The sequence below is a fragment of the Astatotilapia calliptera genome, chromosome 2 (genome assembly GCF_900246225.1).
Source record: "Astatotilapia calliptera chromosome 2, fAstCal1.2, whole genome shotgun sequence".
In the NCBI taxonomy this organism is placed as follows: Eukaryota; Metazoa; Chordata; class Actinopteri; order Cichliformes; family Cichlidae; genus Astatotilapia; species Astatotilapia calliptera.
In genome coordinates, this window is record NC_039303.1 from 2,015,541 (window position 1) to 2,036,037 (window position 20,497).

Here is a 20,497-nt window from a genome sequence, read left to right on the forward strand (position 1 = left end):
GAAAGTATTTTTCAGAGAAACCTGTAAGTCACTTAAAGCCAAGTTCACTCATAATGCCACGGTCTGGCTGGCAGACCGTGGGGGTGTAGGGAAGGAGGACCCAGGCGCGGTGCTCTATGTACAAGCAGTGCGTTTATTTACAGTGATGGACAGACATGACAATAAATCCCGTGCTCTCCCGACTCCCGTGACGTGTCCTCTTCTCAGTGCTAGTGCTCCTGTCTCCGCTTCTCCGTGATGAGCACCCCGTGCTCGCTGTCCTCTCGTCTCCCCGTAACTCCTGGGGACATAAGAGAGAGGAAGCCGTCAGACACACAATAATGCAGCAGACTCAAACTAGGAACTGGTCGAGAGACTGACGTGAAGCCACGCAATGATCCAGCGCCGGAGAGAGCTCCACCACACTCTCAAGTAGCTCCTCCGACAGGCTTGATCAGCTGCAGGTGTGTCAAGGTCTTCAGGTGTGGCCAATCACCTGCCAGGGCCACACACACACACACACACGTCTACAAGCAGGGAGAACGAGGGACAGCAATACAAAATACATACATCATAATATTAGTCCATAACTGCTCAGGGTCCTGGGTCTGACACATAAAATGTGTCCGTCACAATAACGTTACAGGCTATGCTAGGCTTTGTCCCACATCTGTCTAAAACTGTATGTAACCATGAATAACGTGTTTGCACAGCAGGCAGCACTGTTAGTTCTCTCAGTCTCAGAGCAGCGTTTCTAATCTAATTGAAGCTGTCAGAGAAAACGGAGCCTCGAGCAGCCAGGATATTAGATTACAGAGGCTGTTAGAATTATATGTCTAACTTTAAAATGTTGGTGACACAATAATTTCATCTTAATGGCACTGACGTATTCATAGGTCATAGTCATGATTTTGCAAATATTCCACCTTGTAGTGCAGTTTGCACAACTTGTTTTAAAAACGCACTCAGCCTACAAACATTACTGATGAGTCAAGATCTGCACAAAGTGACAGACACACTGAAGCAGCTCCACATTTTATTCTTATTGTCATGTTTGTCCTATTTGTCAGGTGAAGAACCAACACAAAGCTCAGGGAGCAATGGTGACACAAGATCACAGGTGGAATTGGATGATGACGCAGAATGAGAAGAGCGAAAGCAGATCGTTGAATGAAACATGAACCAGAACTGGTTTGTAAAAATGCAGCTTCACTGGTGTGGAACTGGTTTAGCTTTCGTCCGTCAGATACACAACAAAGCACTATTTTTGGTAGCGCATGCTAGCGGGCCGTCGTTATTACCGTGTTGTTTGGAAAATACGGCGCACTTAAAATCAATCCTTTGATTTGTCTGACAGTCGACAGAGCCCCTTATAATCCCGTGTGCCTTATGTATGAACTCTGGTTGTGTTTACTGACCTCGAACTGATTTTATGTACACGGCGCTCGAAAATCTGTCAGATGTTTCAGTACGACTTTGCTAAGCTACCAAGCCGCACCGCTTGATGGATTGTCGGAGCGTTACGGCTGTCGTAGGCGGAGCCTCGCGGAGTGAGCCATGTCTCCGTGACGACCAGGACACAGCAGTCACGGACGATTGGCTGTGCGGCGAGAAGTAGGTTCAGTTCGTCTATTTTGTTGACAACCGACCGTGCGTTGGTCAGAAAGATGCTCGGGAGCGGTGGTTTGAAAGGCTGCCTCTTTAGCCTGGCTAGCAGGCCCGGCAGGCATCCCCGCTTTTGTTTGCGTTCCTTCCGCCGCCTGCGTTTCTTGGCAGAGCCGATAACAATCCACGGAGCACCCGATGTTCTCGCTATCTCCGGGGGGATGTTGTGCACCCCCTGATAATCACTGGTAATGGGGATCTGGCTGTTATATCCGATCTTGCATAATTCCAGATGGTTGTAGGAAAATTTGGCTTCACAATAAGGAAAACAAAAGAAGAAGAAAAAGTGGAGAAACCAAAAAGAAAGGCACCTAAGTGGAGAGCATAGAGCCGCTGCGTCTGTGCGCGCCGCCATCTAGTATACTTCTTCTAGTACACAGCCTGGAGGTGTGTTTGGGGTCATTGTCCTGTTGAAAACTGGTCCTTAAATGCAATTGACACCCCTTTCTCAACGAGAAGTTTGGGCTCAGGTGAGCCTGAGTGCTGAAGATATCTACCTATTCGGAACCATGATAACAGGGTTCTGGCTGATCGGAGCTGGCTTGAGAAAGTGGAACTGGCTGTTCAAACCCCCACAAGGCTGCCCGCTGGGATTGGAACGATGGGAGAGGCGTGAGTTTCTCAAAATGGGCTCATTGAGTGCAGCATGGATAAGATCTTGGAGAGGCTACGGCTGCCGTGAATACTCAGAATAACATCTCTGAGCGCAAATTGGATGACATCTCGGGGAGGCCCACTGTCGTGAGTTCTCAGAATCGGCTCCTTGAGCACAAGAATGACAACATCACAGAACGCAAGTATGACGAAGCTCGCGGCTCTCCAACGGGAGATTGAGAGACCAGTGTTGGACTGTAGAACTGCTTTGAAATTCATATGAGCTGTTCGCACTAAAGTAAAAAGCACCATCACTTCATGCGGATACCCCTTTGGTGCCAGCTGCAAGGCTGGAGCTGAACAACAACTCCCTGATAACGACTGTGTTGAGTCTGTTCCTTCCCATTCCATGCAAGGCCACCTGGGTTGGCTGGAAGACTGTTTACTTAGCCTGGCAGGGCAAAGGACACTGTCTCAGCTGAACTCTGGACACACACACACATACATATACACTGATATGCACACACTCATCCCCCCTCCCTTTCCAAACGCCTTCGATGCTTATTCCCTTGACGGTGGATCAAGGAGACCAGCGCACGCAGGCCCGGATGTGCTGTCTAATTCGGCTGTCTCTCGCCCTTTACCCCCCTGTTGCTTGTCATGTGTTTCTTTGGTGTATTAAGAGGTTTTTCATGTGCAGAGGTGTTTTTTTCTGTTCTCAAACTGTTGGAGCTCAGTCTGGGGGGAGTTATTTTTTTCTCCTTATCTTTCCTCATGTGGTGCATTTTCCATTGTTATACCTCTCTGACCTGTCTTCCCCATGTGATGTTTGTGTAATGTATGTATGGTCGGAGGGTAAGATGGCGCCGCCATTGCGTGCAATAGGTCGGCAGCCTTATGAAATTTCCCCTTGTGGGACTAATAAAGGTATATCAAATCAAATCAAATCAAAAAATCAATGATGGTCCAACCAAATGCAAACCAGATGGGATGCATGTTGCTGCAGGATGCTGTGGTAGCCATGCTGGTGCAGTGTGCCTTCAGTTTTGAATAAATGTTCAACAGTGTCACCAGCAAAGCCCCCTCACATCACCTCCACTCTTCACGGTGGGAACCATGGTAAATGGTAAATGGCCTGTATTTATATAGCGCTTTACTAGTCCCTAAGGACCCCAAAGCGCTTTACATATCCAGTCATCCACCCATTCACACACACATTCACACACTGGTGATGGCAGCTACATTGTAGCCACAGCCACCCTGGGGCGCACTGACAGAGGCGAGGCTGCCGGACACTGGCGCCACCGGCCCCTCTGACCACCACCAGTAGGCAACGGGTGAAGTGTCTTACCCAAGGACACAACAACCGAGACTGTCCAAGCCGGGGCTCGAACCGGCAACCTTCCGATTACAAGGCGACCTCCCAACTCTTGAGCCACGACCGCCCCATGCATGTAGAGACCATCCCATCACCTTTTCTGCATGGCACAAAGACACAGTGGAACCAGAGATCTCAAATTTGGACTCATCTGTCATGATCTGCAGGGCAGATTGTCGGGAGATGAAGGATGTGGACCCAAGCACGGACGGCAACGTAGCTGTGAGAAAGTTTATTAATAACGAAAGGCAAAATTCAAATCAAAGCATCGCAGGGAACTATGCTAACAAAAACCTAAACTGGGAACAGCTACAAAATAATAATGCAAGGAACAAAAACCTGAGACGTGGAACCTGGAGAGACACACGGCAGGAAGACACGCAGACGAACCAGCAACTAACAGAGGCGGAGACAAGGCTTAAATACACAGAGGGATAACGAGGGAACGAAACACAGAGGGAGAGCACAGCTGGGAGTAACTGGGCAAGACAAGGAAGTAAAACAGAATACACTAACATGAGACAAGACCTTCAATGTAAAACAGGAAATAAACTGACAGGACTCAGAGATGCAACACTGACAGAGAACAGGGGGAACACAGAGTCCAGGAACCAGAGTTACATGAGACATGACTGACTGGGGAACAAGACAATAAACACACGCGCACAACTAAACCTGAAAGCTAAATCACAATAATCCAAAGGGCACAACCAAGGACTCAGAACAAAAACCATAATATAACATATTACCAAAACACAAGAACTCAAAATGCTGGGTCACAATGACCCAGAACCGTGACATCATCAGACCAAAGCACAGATGGTCTAATGTCCACTCCTCGTGTTTCTTGACCCGGACAAATCTCTTCTGCTTGTTGCTTTTCCTTAGTCGTGGTTTCTCATGTTAGTGTTTTCACTATGCCTATTTCACATTTTCATTGCCTGATTGCAACATCTGTACTGTTAATTGTAGGATCTAAAGAGATAAGAGTTCAGCTTACTGGTGTGGCCCTCCCAGTTTCTCATGTGCCCACCCCTGCTCAGAAGCGCCCTAAGGGGGAGAAAAGTGATGAATCTAAGGTCCCATGACTGACAGGGACAGAAAGTATTAACATGTCACCATCAACGTTTGCTTCACAAGGTACTTATAAATGTGTTTGTTTCATGGCATTAGTGTTGTTTTGTTTTTGCCAACAAAGACTGGTTTGGTTTCTTTCAGGTGCACGTGCTCCAAGGTGATGCTGAGAGCTGATGTTTCACAAAAGAAAGACAGACAGATGGAAATGAAACTTATACCAAAGTCCACATGAGAGAAACTGCTTGACTTTTTTAATATTAGTTAGTTTACTTCAGTTCTAACAGAAAATAATGTGTTTCTGTTATTTTAGCCAACATGCACCTGCCTGCACCAATTACAAATGTGAAATGTAATACATATATGTATTACATCACTTATGTGCCAACGTGCTTCCATGGTATGATTCAATTCAATTCAATTTTATTTATATAGCGCCAAATCACAACAAAAGTCGCCTCAAGGCGCTTCATAGATACAGAGAAAAACCCAACAATCATATGACCCCCTATGAGCAGCACTTTGGTGACAGTGGGAAGGAAAAACTCCCTTTTAACAGGAAGAAACCTCCAGCAGAACCAGGCTCAGGGAGGGGCGGGGCCATCTGCTGTGATTGGTTGGGGTGAGAGAAGGAAGACAGGATAAAGACATGCTGTGGAAGAGAGACAGAGATTAATAACAGATATGATTCAATGCAGAGAGGTCTGTTAATACATAGTGAGTGAAGAAGAAACACCCAGTGCATCATGGGAATCCCCGGCAGCCTACACCTATTGCAGCATAACTAAGGGAGGATTCAGGGTCACCTGGTCCAGCCCTAACTATATGCTTTAGCAAAAAGGAAAGTTTGAAGCCTAATCTTGAAAGTAGAGATAGTGTCTGTCTCCTGAATCCAAACTGGAAGCTGGTTCCACAGAAGAGGGGCCTGAAAACTGAAGCCTCTGCCTCCCATTCTACTTTTAAATACTCTAGGAACAACAAGTAGGCCTGCAGAGCGAGAGCGAAGTGCTCTAATAGGGTGATATGGTACTACAAGGTCATTAAGATAAGATGGGGCCTGATTATTTAAGACCTATACTGATCTAATCTCTGGCTTAGGCAGCTGTCCCACTCCCATCCCCTCAGACCCACACTCCTGACACTGAACCAGCACCACTGATTTCTTAAGAAGTAAAATCTTTTGCCAAAAATGTGTCTAATTGCAGGAGGTTCCTTGGGAAATTGTCTTGGTCCTGCAGTCCTCTCTGGTGTCCTGTCACTGCTTGTTATTGTGTGTGTCTCTTTTCTCTGCACTCCTCCCTGCCTGGACAGTACTTCTCTCGGGTTCCTACGTACCTGCTGACAATCAACTCACCTGCTGCGCATCATCTTCATCTGATCGGTCACCACTTAAGGTGGCGGCTGAGTCGGATTCCTGCTGTTCACCTTGGACCCTTGTTGGGTGATGAGTGTGTTTGTGAGGAGCGTCAGCATGGAGTTTGATCTGGGACGAGCAAGTGACCGGCTCTGTGAACAGAAGAGTTTGCTTCCCTTTCCCTGGATCCCCTGGCGCCCCCTTCCTCTCACTACTGTATGTACAGAATCGGGGTTCTGTAAATAAACGCAGGTTGAGTTTGAGTCCTGCCATTTGCCTGGACAGATTTTTTTTTCATGCATTTTGTAATAATAATTCATTATAACTCACATAAACAGAGCATTTTTGGAAAGGTGTCTATTATATTTTGCACACTGCCTATGACAGATTGTTTTAGTTGGCTATACTTTGTTTGAAAAAATATTTAAGTAATATTTATCAATACTTAATGTCACAAATAAAAATGTTTAAGTTATAAAAATACTTTTTATAGATGACATTTCCAAAAAGTTAACGTATTTTTTTGTGTTTGGTACCAATCAATGTAAAAAAAAAATCTAATAATGTTATCATCATATACCCCTGCAAAAATATCTACTTACCTAAGTAGGATATTGATCCATTTCTTTTAGGGCTGTCATGGTTTGCGGTATCCACGTTTTTTCACGGCGCCCCTACCCCTCAATGCTGGCACCGAGCAAGTTACACGGGGAAGATGAACTGTCTCATCCCAGTCACAGGTACACTGAAACACCGTCCGCAGATTTGTTTTTACTGTAAGTTTCGCAGCGTCGTATGAGCACATGCGCCTCAGCTCGTGAGTCTCGTGCCAGCGTATGGCACCGTTGATCTGTTTCGTCGCGGATGTCCTGCTACAACAGCGAAGTTGTGGTTAAAAAACAAAACGTCAACAAACCAATGTGCAAATCCTTCCTCGCGTGCGTGTGTGCGTGTGCACGCGCGCGGAGGGGAGGGGGGGCTCCAGCCAGTCAGACGCCAGCGACTGGAGCTGGAGGAGCGCGAGGTTGTATTCGCGTGCAGTGAAGCAGGAGGACGCGGAGGACCAGAGCCGATGTGTGCGGTGACAACTGAGCGAGTCCAGGCAGTGAACTAGTTCTCAGTCTTTAACGCCGGGAGAGCAAATCACTGATCGACGCCACTGCCTACAGCGCACCGAGTTTCAACCTCAGCTCACCGGAGCTTTCCTTAAGAAGGGCCCAGAAGTTCGCCGAGGGATGGATCGATCCCGGGGGTATCACCGCAACTGCTGCTGACACTCCTTCAGGGAAGTTTGAGGTGTTTGGAAACTACCGTGTGACTCTGTCCGGTACCATGCTGACACTTACGCAGAGTATGTAAAGTTATTCGTTAAATCCTGCAACTCTAACGAGAGTCTGCTCCCCCGGCTGCTTTGCAAAGTGTGAATAAGTGGTTTTATAGCGTGTGTGTGATTGTGCTCCTGAAGAGCTGCTACTTTCTTCATGCGCTGTTCTCATTTTTATGTCCAGCAGTTGCACTCCAGCGTATCTGTGCTCAGTGTGTGTATCAGTGTGGGTTATTCACGGTGCTGCTATGCAGACTGACTGGAGCCACGCTCAGACAGTTCCACTGTAACCCCAATTCTGAGGCCTGGACTGCATTCACAGAAAGAAACCTTTACAGCTCTGCACTTCTCCATCCAGAGGGACAACTTGTACTGAGCAGCAGATGTTACACAGCTTTATGTACTAACGTGGATTATTCAGAGACTGCTATGAAGACAGAGTGGAGCCACAGAAAACCTGCTTGTAAAACTGAAGTAATGCACACGATTGTGCAGTTGTCCGTGCAATGAAATAAGCTAACGGTGTATTCCTGAATGAAACACTGGGACCAAAAGTCTTTTTTGTGCAGTAGTGAAACACATTCTTCCAGGAGGTGAAGGCTCAGCTGATGCTCGCTCCTACACAGTGAAAGAACTGAAATGATTTACTGGACAACTTTTAAGATTTTGTAGTTCATGTACATTTCCAAATATCACCGTTTTTTGTGTTCAAATCCGATTTTACGTTACCTGTTTGTTACCCTAACTGTTGCAAAATGAAGAATCCCCTTCCTCTGAGTAATATGTGGAACAGACCTGATAACAAAGACCCACAGCAGGTCTCTGTGCCTAGCACTAACAAGAAGTTCAAGAGGAAGTCCCGCGAACCTAAAAGGTTTTTCAATGGCCCCGAGCCCGACAGGATGAACACCTACACAGTTGACGTGACTGATGCAGACTGGGTAGATGACGCCCATATGGAGTCGCATAATGTCCACAAGCTGGCTCCACTCAAGAGACACTTGATGATGTCACAAGAGCCGATGGCCAGTACCACGGGGATTCTGTCAGGATTAAAAGAAGACATGGCTGCAGCTCAGAGTGGTGGTGCCATAGATATGAGAATTGGCAGTAATGTGCCTGTTGATGCTTCCAAAGTTTCCCAGGTGCCCACCTCCTCATTCTCTAACCCAGAGATCTCCCACTGGCCCACCTCCATCTCCCAGCCTCTGTCCAGCAGACTAAAACTGGGCCTTCAGTCGATATTCCCTCCTTCAACATCAACCTGCAACTCAGCCAGTCACCAGGTGTTTTCCTTAGAGGCGCCTCCCGGCCAGTCTGCCGCCAGAGTCTCACAGTCCTCCGAGTGTCACGAACATATGGATCCACAGGTCCCTTCGCATAAGGTGAATATGTCCTTTCACATATAATCGTGTATAAAAGAATGTACACCCTCTTTAAATTCAAAGGTTTTAATTGCCAGTAAATAATAAACAGTCCTCTGGTCTTTAGCTGGTTTAAAACGATTTAAATGCAGCCACGGATAAACCAAAAGGGGTATTTTTCATCTGACCTCAAAATAAGCCAAAATACAGAAACAATGTGTGAACCACCAACTACAACCTTACCCAAGGACGTTTGGCATGTAGGCTGGGCTGAATCACCAAAGTGTTGATCAGTCGATGACCTGCTCTACCTCCTGAGCTACACTGAAGTGAAATGCTGTGGTGGGACCTTGGGAGAGCTGTGCATAATGTTTGCAACCCTCAGTGAACTGAAGCAAATGACCTCATTAATTGTCCAATCAACTGAAACTTGTTCAATGAAATGTGGCCAATCAAGTCATCGACTAACTTCTCCACATCATGTTCTTAGGGTTAAATTGTCAGACTTAAAAGCCATTTATGATTTCACAAAAATTCTCACCTTTTATAGATTAAGAGGACTCCTGGAAGAATTGAATATATATTTAATTGATTGATAAGTAATCAAATAAAAGGAAAAAACGTTTAAGATAGTCCACGATCCAAAGGTTGCTGCCAGAGTAAGTAGGAAATGCATCCTAGAGGGTAAGCTCAGTGATAGTGTGCTAACTCCAGGCCTAACCCCATGGCCCGTGTTTCACCAGGAGTCTCTGAGGAAGCGGATTGGGTTGAGTCCTGATGGATCTGGGCATCTTCCAGAAGTCAAAGCCATCCAGCAGACCAGGAGGCTGCTAGCAAACGCCAGGGAGAGGACCCGTGTCCATACCATCAGTGCTGCATTCGAGGCTCTGAGGAAACAGGTCAGACTCACACTTTATAATGTCCCTCTATGTACAAATATATGTTTTCTGATGGCTGGTTGACAGCCAGGTTCATCTTCTGAGAGACACACATCATCTCCCTAAAAAGAAACTCTGAAGGTGTCGCACCGACTCCTACGCTGACAGGATGAAAACCTGGGTAGATGAGTGACTGTCTGTCCACCATCCTAAAGTTTTCCTCAGCCTTTGTTTGCACTTTGTTTGTTTGCATTGTAGATTCTCACTGAAGGCATCAACACATGTGGAGTTATGCATTAAACCCAAAAGCTGTGAAATCTCTGCAAACATGTTTTAGATTTCAGATTCTTCCTCATATCCAGCCTTTGCTGTGATTCCTGCTCACTCTCTGCATCCTCTCCATGAGCTTCACGAGGTCGTCGCCTGGAATGGTTTCCAGCAGTCTGATGGGGTTCCCAGAGCTGCTGAGTCAGTTTCATCATAGCTCTTGATGTTGTTTCTCTTTACTTAGCTGATTGGTTCTTACCATAATATGAATTCTAACAGTTGTCAAACAGGCTGTCAGCTGTGCACCAACCTGACTGCTGCCAACACACCTGATGGTCCCAACTCCACAGGTGAACCCCGACAGGCTCACCTGTGAGGTGAATCCATGTCAGGTGGCTGTTTCATGAAGCTCACTGAGAGAAGACTAAGCACTGTGGACAAAGCGAAGCGCGGCTCAAATATAAGACATATTTAGACTTATTTCTTTAGTTACATGATTCCATATGTCCTGCTTCATATATTTGATGTCTTCAGTTTGTAAAGTAAAGCTTCTCCGTGTATATCTCTGAATCTATTTCACAATACATTACAACACGTGATGGCAGTTGTTTCAGTGTAGCTGTGTAACGGCGTAAACACCTTAACTACACTACTTATCACTGTCCCTCTGGAGGCTCCACTCTCTGCATTGTGAGGTCATATGTGGAGATTGATATTACTCACTTCCATTAATGGTGAAAAGGTTTGGAAGTGTGAAACCATGGTTTCCTTAAACCTCAAAGACTTAATCAAAATGTGGTTTTGTCTTTGGTACCACGTGATGAGCTAATACGTGATGCACTAACAACAGTAATAGAGGATAAGTCCATATGTTTCTCTTTGAAAACAGCACAACACTTTAGACAAACGAGAAGAGGCTAAAGGAGAATCATTTCCTTCTCTTTTCCTTCCTCCAACCACGGACCGTGCTCTAGGTGCCGTGTTACTCGTACGGGCAGAAGCTCTCCAAGCTGGCGATCCTACGTATAGCCTGCAATTACATCCTGTCTCTGGCTCAGCTCGCGGAGCTGGACTACAGTTCAGATCACAGCAGCGTGAGCTTCTCTCAGTGTGTTGAACAGTGCACACGGACCCTGCAGGCCGAGGGAAGGAGCAAGAAGAGGAAGGTGAGGTGGAACTCCCATAAACATGCATTTACAGTTAACTTTTATCACACACGTTCTTGAATGATTGGGCCCCATCATATGTTAAAGATACCACAGTACCACGTTATCCCAGAACAGCACATTGCAGGCTAACTTTGCTTCCTGTAGTTTCCAAAAGTTCGTGAACGTTTTGGAACAACTGTCATAAACTCACATTTTACAACACAGAAAGCAGGTGAAACGTGAGAAAATGTGCCAGTTTAAGAAAAGTGTTTGATGGCAGCAACGCTTCTCAGAGAACGTTTGGAGATGTTGTTGAAGAGTGTTTGATTGCTGACAGGAGCAGGACGCGCACTCAAATGTTTTCTCTCAGCTTACTGTAGAGAAGCATCAAGAAAGATAAGCGAGACTAAAACTCAAAGCTGTGTAGAACAGTTTGCTGCTGAACAGCTTCACTCTGTTTGTTTTAGGCTACATGGGAGCACACGTTGGTATAAAACCTGTATCTGCCCTCCAGCTTCGATGGTGCTTTTCCATCAAAGTGTCATAGATGAAGACTTTTAAACGAGGGCTGCAGAACAGTTTTAATGAGCTGTGGTCAAACGATGACAGCAGCCTTTCTGCATCATGTTCACATGTCGCTCGTTTGCATGAGCGCTTGCTGCGTGTTCACAGAGACGTCCATGACAGAACGATGTCTACACCTGAGGATCATCCAGGACTGACTCGCAGCCTTATGTAACTTACCTGTTGCCAGTTAATCTGGTTAGCTGCTAAATGTTCCTCCAGCTGTTTCTTGTGGCACCACTTACTTTGTTCCTCCCGTTGCAGCTTTTGCACTGGTTCTTAGCATCTTTCTGCTCTGCCTGAGCACTCACGTGACTTTGTATAATGTGCCTCATTCACCTGCTCAAGCTAGCACTTTTTCCTAAGTGCTTTCTGTCTAACATTTACCCACATTTGTACTCTGATAGATTAGGGTTAGTATTCTGCTCCAGGATATTTGGCATGCACACTGGAACAGCAAGCTTCCAATTAGATGACACAGTCTACCTCCTGAGCTTCTAAAACATGCTTCCATCAAAGTGAGCTCATTTTTTAGGAAATAGTAAAATGTCTGAATTTAAACAGTTTATTTAACAGTTTTCTGTAAAATATGGCGTCATGAGATTTGCAAACCATCGCATTCTGTTCTTATATATGTTTGAGACAGCATCCCAACATTTAGAGAATCAGGTTGGTAGAACTGTAGCTGTCAGGCTGCTGTGGACAGAGCCACCAGTGTGGACTCAGGAGACGACACCCACTCTGCTGACTGGCTAATGACTTTCCTTATTAAAGCCAATAGTTAGCAGTATAACTAATCATTCATGTGTTATGCTGCTGTAGGCTTAGGCTGCAGAGACTCCAACGATTCTTTTCACCTGTTTCTACTCCTCAGGTGTTTTTACATCAGCGCTCCATGTCACTCAGTTCTGTCTCCCAGTTTGTGTTTTGCATTCTCCATGGGGTCCAATATTTTTTACATTTCTTTATTCAGTTCTTCTTTCTTTGTGTTTTTTATACTTCACTTGCTTTTGTTTGGTTTGTGGTGGTCTGCGAGCAGACACAGTGTAAGAGGATTTTAGGGGATTTAACAAAAGTACTGCATGAACTGTTTAAGGCTGCCAGACAGAAGCAGCAGGCTACAGATGTTTGTTTCAATACAAACACATAAAATACACATAAGCTTTTTAAGTGATATTTTTAAGACATGACATGTATGATGCTGAGAAACTGAAAGGTAAATGGCCTGTATTTGTATAGCGCTTTACTAGTCCATAGCGATAGGACCCCAAAGTGCTTCACACTACATTCACACACCCATTCACACACACATTCACACACTGGTGATGGCAGCTACATTGTAGCCACAGCCACCCTGGGGCGCACTGACAGAGGCGAGGCTGCTGGACACTGGCGCCACCGGGCCCTCTGACCACCACCAGTAGGCAACGGGTGAAGTGTCTTGCCCAAGGACACAACGACCGAGACTGTCAGAGCCGGGGCTCGAACCAGCAACCTTCCGATTACAAGGTGAACTCCCAACTCTTGAGCCACTATTATCAGGAAGTCCTAAAAACTCCCTGAAACTTAAAGGTCTTAAATAATCAGGCCCCATCTTATCTTAATGACCTTGTAGTACCATATCACCCTATTAGAGCACTTCGCTCTCGCTCTGCAGGCCTACTTGTTGTTCCTAGAGTATTTAAAAGTAGAATGGGAGGCAGAGCCTTCAGTTTTCAGGCCCCTCTTCTGTGGAACCAGCTTCCAGTTTGGATTCAGGAGACAGACACTATCTCTACTTTCAAGATCAGGCTTCAAACTTTCCTTTTTGCTAAAGCATATAGTTAGGGCTGGACCAGGCTGCCGGGGCTTCCCAGAATGGGAACAAACACTCAGCGGATTTTCAGATCATCCACTGAGTGTTTGTTCCTCACCATGTGTATACACCACTCTTCACTTAATTATTGGTTATTATTAACCTCTGTCTCTCTTCCACAGCATGTCTTTATCCTGTCTTCCTTCTCTCACCCCAACCAATCACAGCAGATGGCCCCGCCCCTCCCTGAGCCTGGTTCTGCTGGAGGTTTCTTCCTGTTAAAAGGGAGTTTTTCCTTCCCACTGTCGCCAAAGTGCTGCTCATAGGGGGTCATCTGATTGTTGGGGTTTCCTTTGTATTAGTGCATGGTCTACCTTACAGTGTAAAGCGCCTTGAGGCGACTGTTGATGTGTGTAAATACATTTGAATTGAATTTCTCAAATTGAAGATAAAAGTCTGAACTTCCATCACATCATTGTTTGATCCAGGTTTGACTGTGTTGGTGTACAGGGGACTTTAGTAGATGGTGTAAAATCTACATTACTGTGTATTCCTCCCCCTACTCCCAGCCGGTCGTGCCAGATGGCTCCGCCTCCATCAGCCTGTTTCTTCCTGTTAAAAGGGAGGAAACCGCTGCTCATAGGGGGTCATCTGAGTTTGGGCATTTTCTCTGTTTTCTGTTATTTATTATTGGGTTCCAGTATAAAGTGCCTCGAGGTCACTGTTGATGTGCTGTATAAATAAAACCAAATTGGACAAATGTATATAAAGTGAAGTAATCTTAGTCCTCATATAGTCCTGTGATTGGAGGAGTACAGTGGTTGTGACATTGAGTGCTCAGACATAATTAGCAAGAGAATAAAAAGTTTGAAACACAGAAATATTTTAGAAGTAACTTAAAGCTACTTTGGCTGCTTCCTTTTCACAAGGGTTTGATTTGTCAGTGTTTTCACACCCTTCCTGAAACAAATCCAGAGGGCTGCTGTGTATTTATACAGTCAGGCCATAAGTGTTTGGACTTGGTCATTTTGCTTCTGTAGACCAACACAACTAAGTTTAAATCAAACAATCAAAATGTGTAGAAAGTTCAGAATTTCACCTTTAATTCAAGACATTTAACAAAAGCATTGCATACTTTGTCTATTTTATATGCAGATATATTGAACCTTTGAACAGTATCAAAGAAAAAGTAGGACAAAGATGGCGTCCAACTATTGAGCAACTGAAATGTGCCCGTCAAATATCTGCTTTCAAACGTCCTCCTTAGTTCTCCAGAGCTCACAGAGCAGAGCTGATGCTGAAACGTGCTGAACGTATCAATTCAAAAACTTTAACCCTTTAAAATAAATGTGAACTTTGTATTTTGTATGAAAGGTGTTGCACTTTTTATTTACATGTTGCGTAGCGTTACACATTTTTGTTGAACCACAGAGTCGGTGGACTCTTACTTCTGCACTTCACACTAATCGAGTCACGTTGCTCTTTTAGATGTAAACGAGTTTAGAGCTTTTTCCCTGCTGGCTAGCTTTTTTGTGCTGTGTGTGTGTGTGTGTGTGTGTGTGTGTGTGTGTGTGTGTGTGTGTGTGTGTGTGTACATGTGCGTGTTCTGTAAACCCCAGACACCAGATGTTTAGAGTGAAGGGGAAGTAAAGCTGGCGCCATAAAGGGCAGAGGGCAGTGAGAAGGCACGCGAACTGAAACCACACACACACACACACACACACACACACACACACACACACACACACACACACACACACACACACACACACACACTTGGCACATTCCCCAGCAGTCTCTCTAACACATTCCCGTGCTCTGCCTCTCCGGGCCATCTGCTCCAACATACTTTGAAACAAGGAGGGGAAAAAACACAGTCATCATCAGCTTGTCAGACAGCAGCAGCTGGTGGAAAGACAGGGTAGGGGGTAGTGGTGTGTGTGTGTGTGTGTGTGTGTGTGTGTGTGTGCTTTTCTCAGAGCCTCTGAGTCTGTATACACGTTTAGCAGGAAAAAAAACTTTTTGTTTCATTGGCTCTGAGGTCACACATACTCAGGACAAAGAAGACTGAACAAAAACAGGTTTGAACTGCCGCTGTGCCGTTTCATATCTTAAAAATATAAAATAAAAAGCTTTGTTTGTATGCAACAAAGAGCCTGCAGTAGCAACCCTCCCAGGCCAGTTTGCGGGTCACTCATCATACAGGACAAACCTAATAAACTGGAAACCATCAAGCAACCGCTTCAATGGTGAAGCCTCTGTACCTGCACCATGCTGTATCTGTATCCATATATGAAAAGCAGAGAGCACAAAACATTACACATTCACTGAAGAGGCCACTTTGTACTACTGTGGGTGAGACTGGTTATACACACTAGGGCTGCCACGATTAGTCGACTATTAAAGTCGACGCGTCGTTTGAAGCTTTGTAAGATCCCAAAAGACGCAGGAATAAGTGGCAGGATTTAAGAGTGTAATAACGGACTGAAACAGAAGATGGCAGCACTGCATGTACAAGGATGCCAGCTGCCGTTAAACCCCGAAGAAGAAGAAGCTGTGTCCCAGAATTCATAGCGCAGCCCAGCTCAGTTTCCAACAATGGCGGCAGCTAGTTAGTTTTAATATTACTCTTATTATTCTTTCTGGGTCACAAAATAAACGTTTAACATATTTTCAGGCGAGAATGTAGCTGTGCAAACCTCAAATATCTGCTCAGTTTATCAGGACACCACATATTTTCAAAAGCGCTCCGACGTTTTCGGAGACGTCTGTTACCCACTAGCTCGATAGCTAGCCGGGGGCTAGGCTCACTAGAGCCGTGAGAACACCGGACTCCCGGCAAATCGTTTTCAAACCCACCGCCGTCTTTCGCTACTCAGGTTAAACATGATATATAAGTCACTTAGATAACTTAAACATGTTATTGTTTGGCTTTTTTAGTATTTTATTTGTTCCTGAGTAAATCGGTTTGGCTGAGATTAAAGTTATAGTTTTTACACAGCTGAATAAACATCAAGCAGACAGCTGATTATCAGAAGTGTGAGATGCTGGAGAATTTACTCCGGTGTCCTGTTATATTTTAGATAGCAAGGAGTTTATTAAACTTCACCGAAACAATCTGCAAATTTCATTAAAATTTAATAAACTATCATCTTTTCTTTATTTTTAGTTAGCACAGACCTTAAACACTTAAAGCTGTAAGCTAATGATAGTTATATAAGAGCAGATGCTGCTGGTGCAATAAGCTGTACGTTTTACGTCCAATGGATCTGATTAGTCGACTAATCGCAAAAATAATCAGTGACTAGTCGACTATCAAAATAATCGTTTGTGGCAGCCCTAATACACACTACCATTAACCATCTCAGGTGTGTGTAATTTGGCTGCATCTTTGTTTCTGTTGCTGGGAGAATGTTTACAACAGCTTCATAAAATCACTATGAATAATTCTAATTACAAGGTTGTTATTTACTTTCTAACAAATAGTTTTGAGGAGACAGAAGTAAAATTAACAATATTTTCTCACTATATCAGTATTTCTAAATATCGATAAGGTTTCATGTAGATCACATGATGTTTGTTACCTAATGCTGATTTCCTGTTGTTACTTGGTGGCACTATGAGGGCGGCCTAATATTTGCCAGACTCTCAGTAAGCATCAGATTTTATAGTGGTTGCTATGCATGCGTTTTTGTTATAGCTGCATATCAGCCAGCACAGTGGACGCCAGTCCTTCATCTCTGCTTACTATTGGCCACTCATGGGTAGTTTGTTTTACTCAAAACCAAGATGGTGGACAGAAAGTCATAAATGCTGAAGGTCTGTGGAATATCTCGTAAATCCTCCTAAAGCTGGGAGCAAAAGTCTGTGTCCGTGTTGAATCTAGCTTCTATAATACACAACAAAACACAGTGTTTATATGTTTGTGTGTTTCACATCACTCGGAAAAAGTTCTGTATAGTGGATGTTTATCACCTACTGTTGATGGCATGTTGCCACTGGGTGGTACTATTAATGTGACATAATACTGGCGCGTGGATGTACACTGTCCAGTCTTGATGAAAGTGTAAACATGACGACATCAGAGATGTGAGGGCATGAAACCTGTAACAGGGATAGATGCATCAAAACATGTCAAAGTATTGGCTAATTAAAATATTAACGAAACATCCAGGACTCCTGCAAGTTTCCATATTTAATCATATTTACAAAAATATAACCAGGGACCTTTAATGGCACCCTGGTCACTTTTCATGGAAACGTCACGACAGCGAGGTCACCGGGTCAGACTTTGGAGGTCTGCAAGTGGGTTCAAGTAAAGTTATTAAAAACCAGCAGTAAAGAAATCAAACCATTGGAGAGCATTAAAACCATGAGGCATTTATGACAGCAGGCACAGAATATACATTATATAAGAGGTCACAAAGTAACAATGAGGCGGTGAAGTTGTCATTTCTAAATGGGATGCAAGGGTTATTTGTTACATCTCGAGCATCACCAGGCTGTGCAAATAAATGTGCATATTCCTGGTAAATTCCTGTATAACAGGAAAATAGTGTTTTGTATTCATATCGCCACTGTTAAGTGTTTACGTGTTTGGAAAACCTCAAAACAAATTACTGAATCGTCACAGCTGTCTTTGGTCTGAATCCCACTTACACAAATTAAGGTGGGATTTCCTCGAGGTCCCAACATCCCTCATCAACGTTCAAACAGCGCTATGCAGCAAATAAGTGAGGTACGAGTACAAGTTGGTATGTTGGTTGGCTGTAGCTCAGGTGGTAGAGCAGGTCAGCTACTGACTGGAAGGTTATGGGTTTGATCCAGGCTCCCGTCCATCCATCTTCTTCCGCTTATCCGGGGCTGGGTCGTGGGGGCAGCAGCCCAAGCAGAGAAGCCCAGACTTCCCTCTCCCCAGCCACCTCCTCCAGCTTATCCGGGGAACACCAAGGCGTTCCCAGGCCAGCCGAGAAATATGGGCCCTGGGGCCTCCTCCTGGTGGGACATGCCTGGAACACCTCACCCAGGAGGCGCCCAGGAGGCATCCTTGTCAGATCCCTGAACCACCTCAACTGGTTTGGGCTCCCACTAATCTGCATGCCAAATATGCTTGGGGAAGATACTACCCCCCAGTTGCTCTCTGATGCATCCATCGTGAATGTTAGCTAAACAGCACTGAAAGAAGAAAGTGCTGGTGTGACTGGGTGAATGTGGCGTGTTGCATAGAGCGCATTGAGTCCTCCAGGAGAGCAGAAAAGTGCAGAGCCATCAGTCCAGTTACCATGTAAATACTAATACATTTATTCTGTGACAGTTTAGTTAAGCAATGATTCTCTGCAACTTTTCACTCTGAGTATCAGAAGAAGGTCATTTTGTTGCTACATGAAAAATAATAACACTGCCCAGCTGATGGCAGATGGCCCCGCCCCTCGCTGAGCCTGGTTCTGCCGGAGGTTTCTTCCATAGGGGGTCGTATGATTGTTGAGTTTTCCTCTGCATGTGTTATTGTAGGGTCTACCTTACAGTACAGAGGTGACTGTTGTTATGAGTTGGCGCTGTATAAATAATATCGGATTGAAGATCATCTTCTCGTCTTATCTTCCATTCACAATCACTTTTTGTCCTGCATAGGTTTAGATCTAAATGAACGCTTTCCTCATCACATGCTTCCTCATGCAGCACACACAATAAACGCATTCCTTTATTAACTGAAATGATTTTATTTTGGCAGGTTGGAAGAATGCCCGAGGATGTTTGATGTTTTGAGACTACTGCTACCAGAATCACCTCTTCCCACTGCACGATCACACAGCCAGCCTCAGGCCACACTCTACTGTTGCACTGTGTAGAACGAAAAAAGCATGAAACAGTAGCATTTACTGTAAAAACAAAGAGGCTCATGTCATTCAGATTCAATTTAGATTTCCTGAGAAATAGCTGATAATGTTTCCTGGTGGACAGAAGGATGATCAGGATGACACCTAAGAATTAATAATAGATAGTAGTGTTTACAAGTATGTGAACAATGATCATCCTAACTTTGCTTAATTTACCCGACATGGCAGTTACCTAAATATTTAACCAATAATATGACAATGTTTACATAAATCTAGGTTTCTTTGCTACTCTCTGTTCTGTATATCAATTTAAGCAACATTACTAAACATCTTGATTTCTTGTATGAATTCAACATTAAATGTAAACGATGCTAAAACTAAGGTACAAATCCTAAGGTGAGAGAAAGTATGAATGAAAGGCCATACAGATTTGGAATTAAAATAAATACCTTCAATAAATAAATGATATATTCCAACCCCACTGAAGTGTTCTTACATTCATTTTTCTGTCCCATATTTACGGAGCCCTGCAGGGGACATGGGAGAAAAAAAATTAAGACGGACTTTTGCGAGATCTCGCAAAACTAACTCGGGATCTCGCAAAAGTTTCATACATCTCCGAAAACGTCGGAGCACTTTTGCATATGTGATGTCTTGTAAACCGAGCAGATATCTGACGTTTACACAACTACATTCACGCCTCAAACTATCTTAAAAGTGTATTTTGTGACGCAGAAAGAGGAATATTACAACTAAGTAGCTGCCGCCATTGTTGGAATTCAACTTTTGCGAGATCTCGCAAAAGTCCGTCTTAATTTTTTTCCTCCCATGTCCCCTGCGGGGCTCCGTACATATTCTGTCACAGCTCCTCCTCTTTGGTTTTTATCTGTAGTTTTCATGGACTCTGTGATTTTTCACTTTCAGTCTGTCAGGAACAGCTGTGCAACATAAATAGTTCTGAATAAAAAAAAATCAGATAAATGAAGACGTCTTAAATAAAATAAAATCTTTGTCCATGTGCAAATGTGGATGGTAGCGCGTCTATAGTCAGAAGCTCTGCAGCCCATCAGGGTCCACACACAGAGGTCGCTGTCAAAAGCTTGAATTGTACCTTTCTACAAATCTGGGCCGGGGCAATGGTGAGTTCCCAGTCAGAAATCTTGACCTATGGGCTCAAATTGTGGTCATAAATATTTTGTACTTGTAAATTAGGATTTGTGTGTGTAAACAAGATTTGTGAGTGGACTTAGCCAAAAAATACGTGTGAAACTCTGCA

General features: G+C 44.4%; 1 protein-coding gene and 1 long non-coding RNA gene across 3 annotated transcripts; one reads left to right on the forward strand and one right to left on the reverse strand.

Annotated features, from left to right (window-relative positions):
- Positions 1 to 112: 112 nt before the first annotated feature.
- On the reverse strand, positions 113 to 6,927 carry LOC113030342 (uncharacterized). 2 transcript variants are annotated; one of them, XR_003273575.1, is made up of 4 exons: positions 6,647 to 6,927; positions 6,045 to 6,280; positions 361 to 475; positions 113 to 280 (listed from the first exon to the last, which is right to left on the reverse strand). It is a non-coding gene; the product is annotated as an uncharacterized LOC113030342 (long non-coding RNA). The 2 variants fall into 2 exon arrangements; XR_003273574.1 differs by lacking the exons at positions 6,045 to 6,280; positions 6,647 to 6,927 and having other exon boundaries at positions 361 to 711.
- A 110-nt stretch (positions 6,928 to 7,037) lies between these two features.
- atoh8 (atonal bHLH transcription factor 8) lies at positions 7,038 to 19,768 on the forward strand. The gene is made up of 5 exons (XM_026181706.1): positions 7,038 to 7,395; positions 7,553 to 8,753; positions 9,476 to 9,631; positions 10,852 to 11,043; positions 19,116 to 19,768. Exons 2-5 carry the CDS (start codon positions 8,124 to 8,126, stop codon positions 19,140 to 19,142), a joined length of 1,005 nt encoding a protein of 334 aa, XP_026037491.1. The 5' UTR covers positions 7,038 to 7,395; positions 7,553 to 8,123; the 3' UTR covers positions 19,143 to 19,768.
- The last annotated feature ends 729 nt before the right edge of the window (positions 19,769 to 20,497 follow it).

What these genes read in the sequence shown, in the direction of transcription:
- atoh8 (XM_026181706.1), top strand. Translation starts at nt 8,124, where the DNA reads ATGAAGAATCCCCTTCCTCTGAGTAATATGTGGAACAGACCTGATAAC. An exon ending in TCGAGGCTCTGAGGAAACAG is followed by an intron (nt 9,632 to 10,851) that starts GTCAGACTCACA and finishes ACCGTGCTCTAG; the next exon opens with GTGCCGTGTTACTCGTACGG. An exon ending in GAAGGAGCAAGAAGAGGAAG is followed by an intron (nt 11,044 to 19,115) that starts GTGAGGTGGAAC and finishes TTATTTTGGCAG; the next exon opens with GTTGGAAGAATGCCCGAGGA.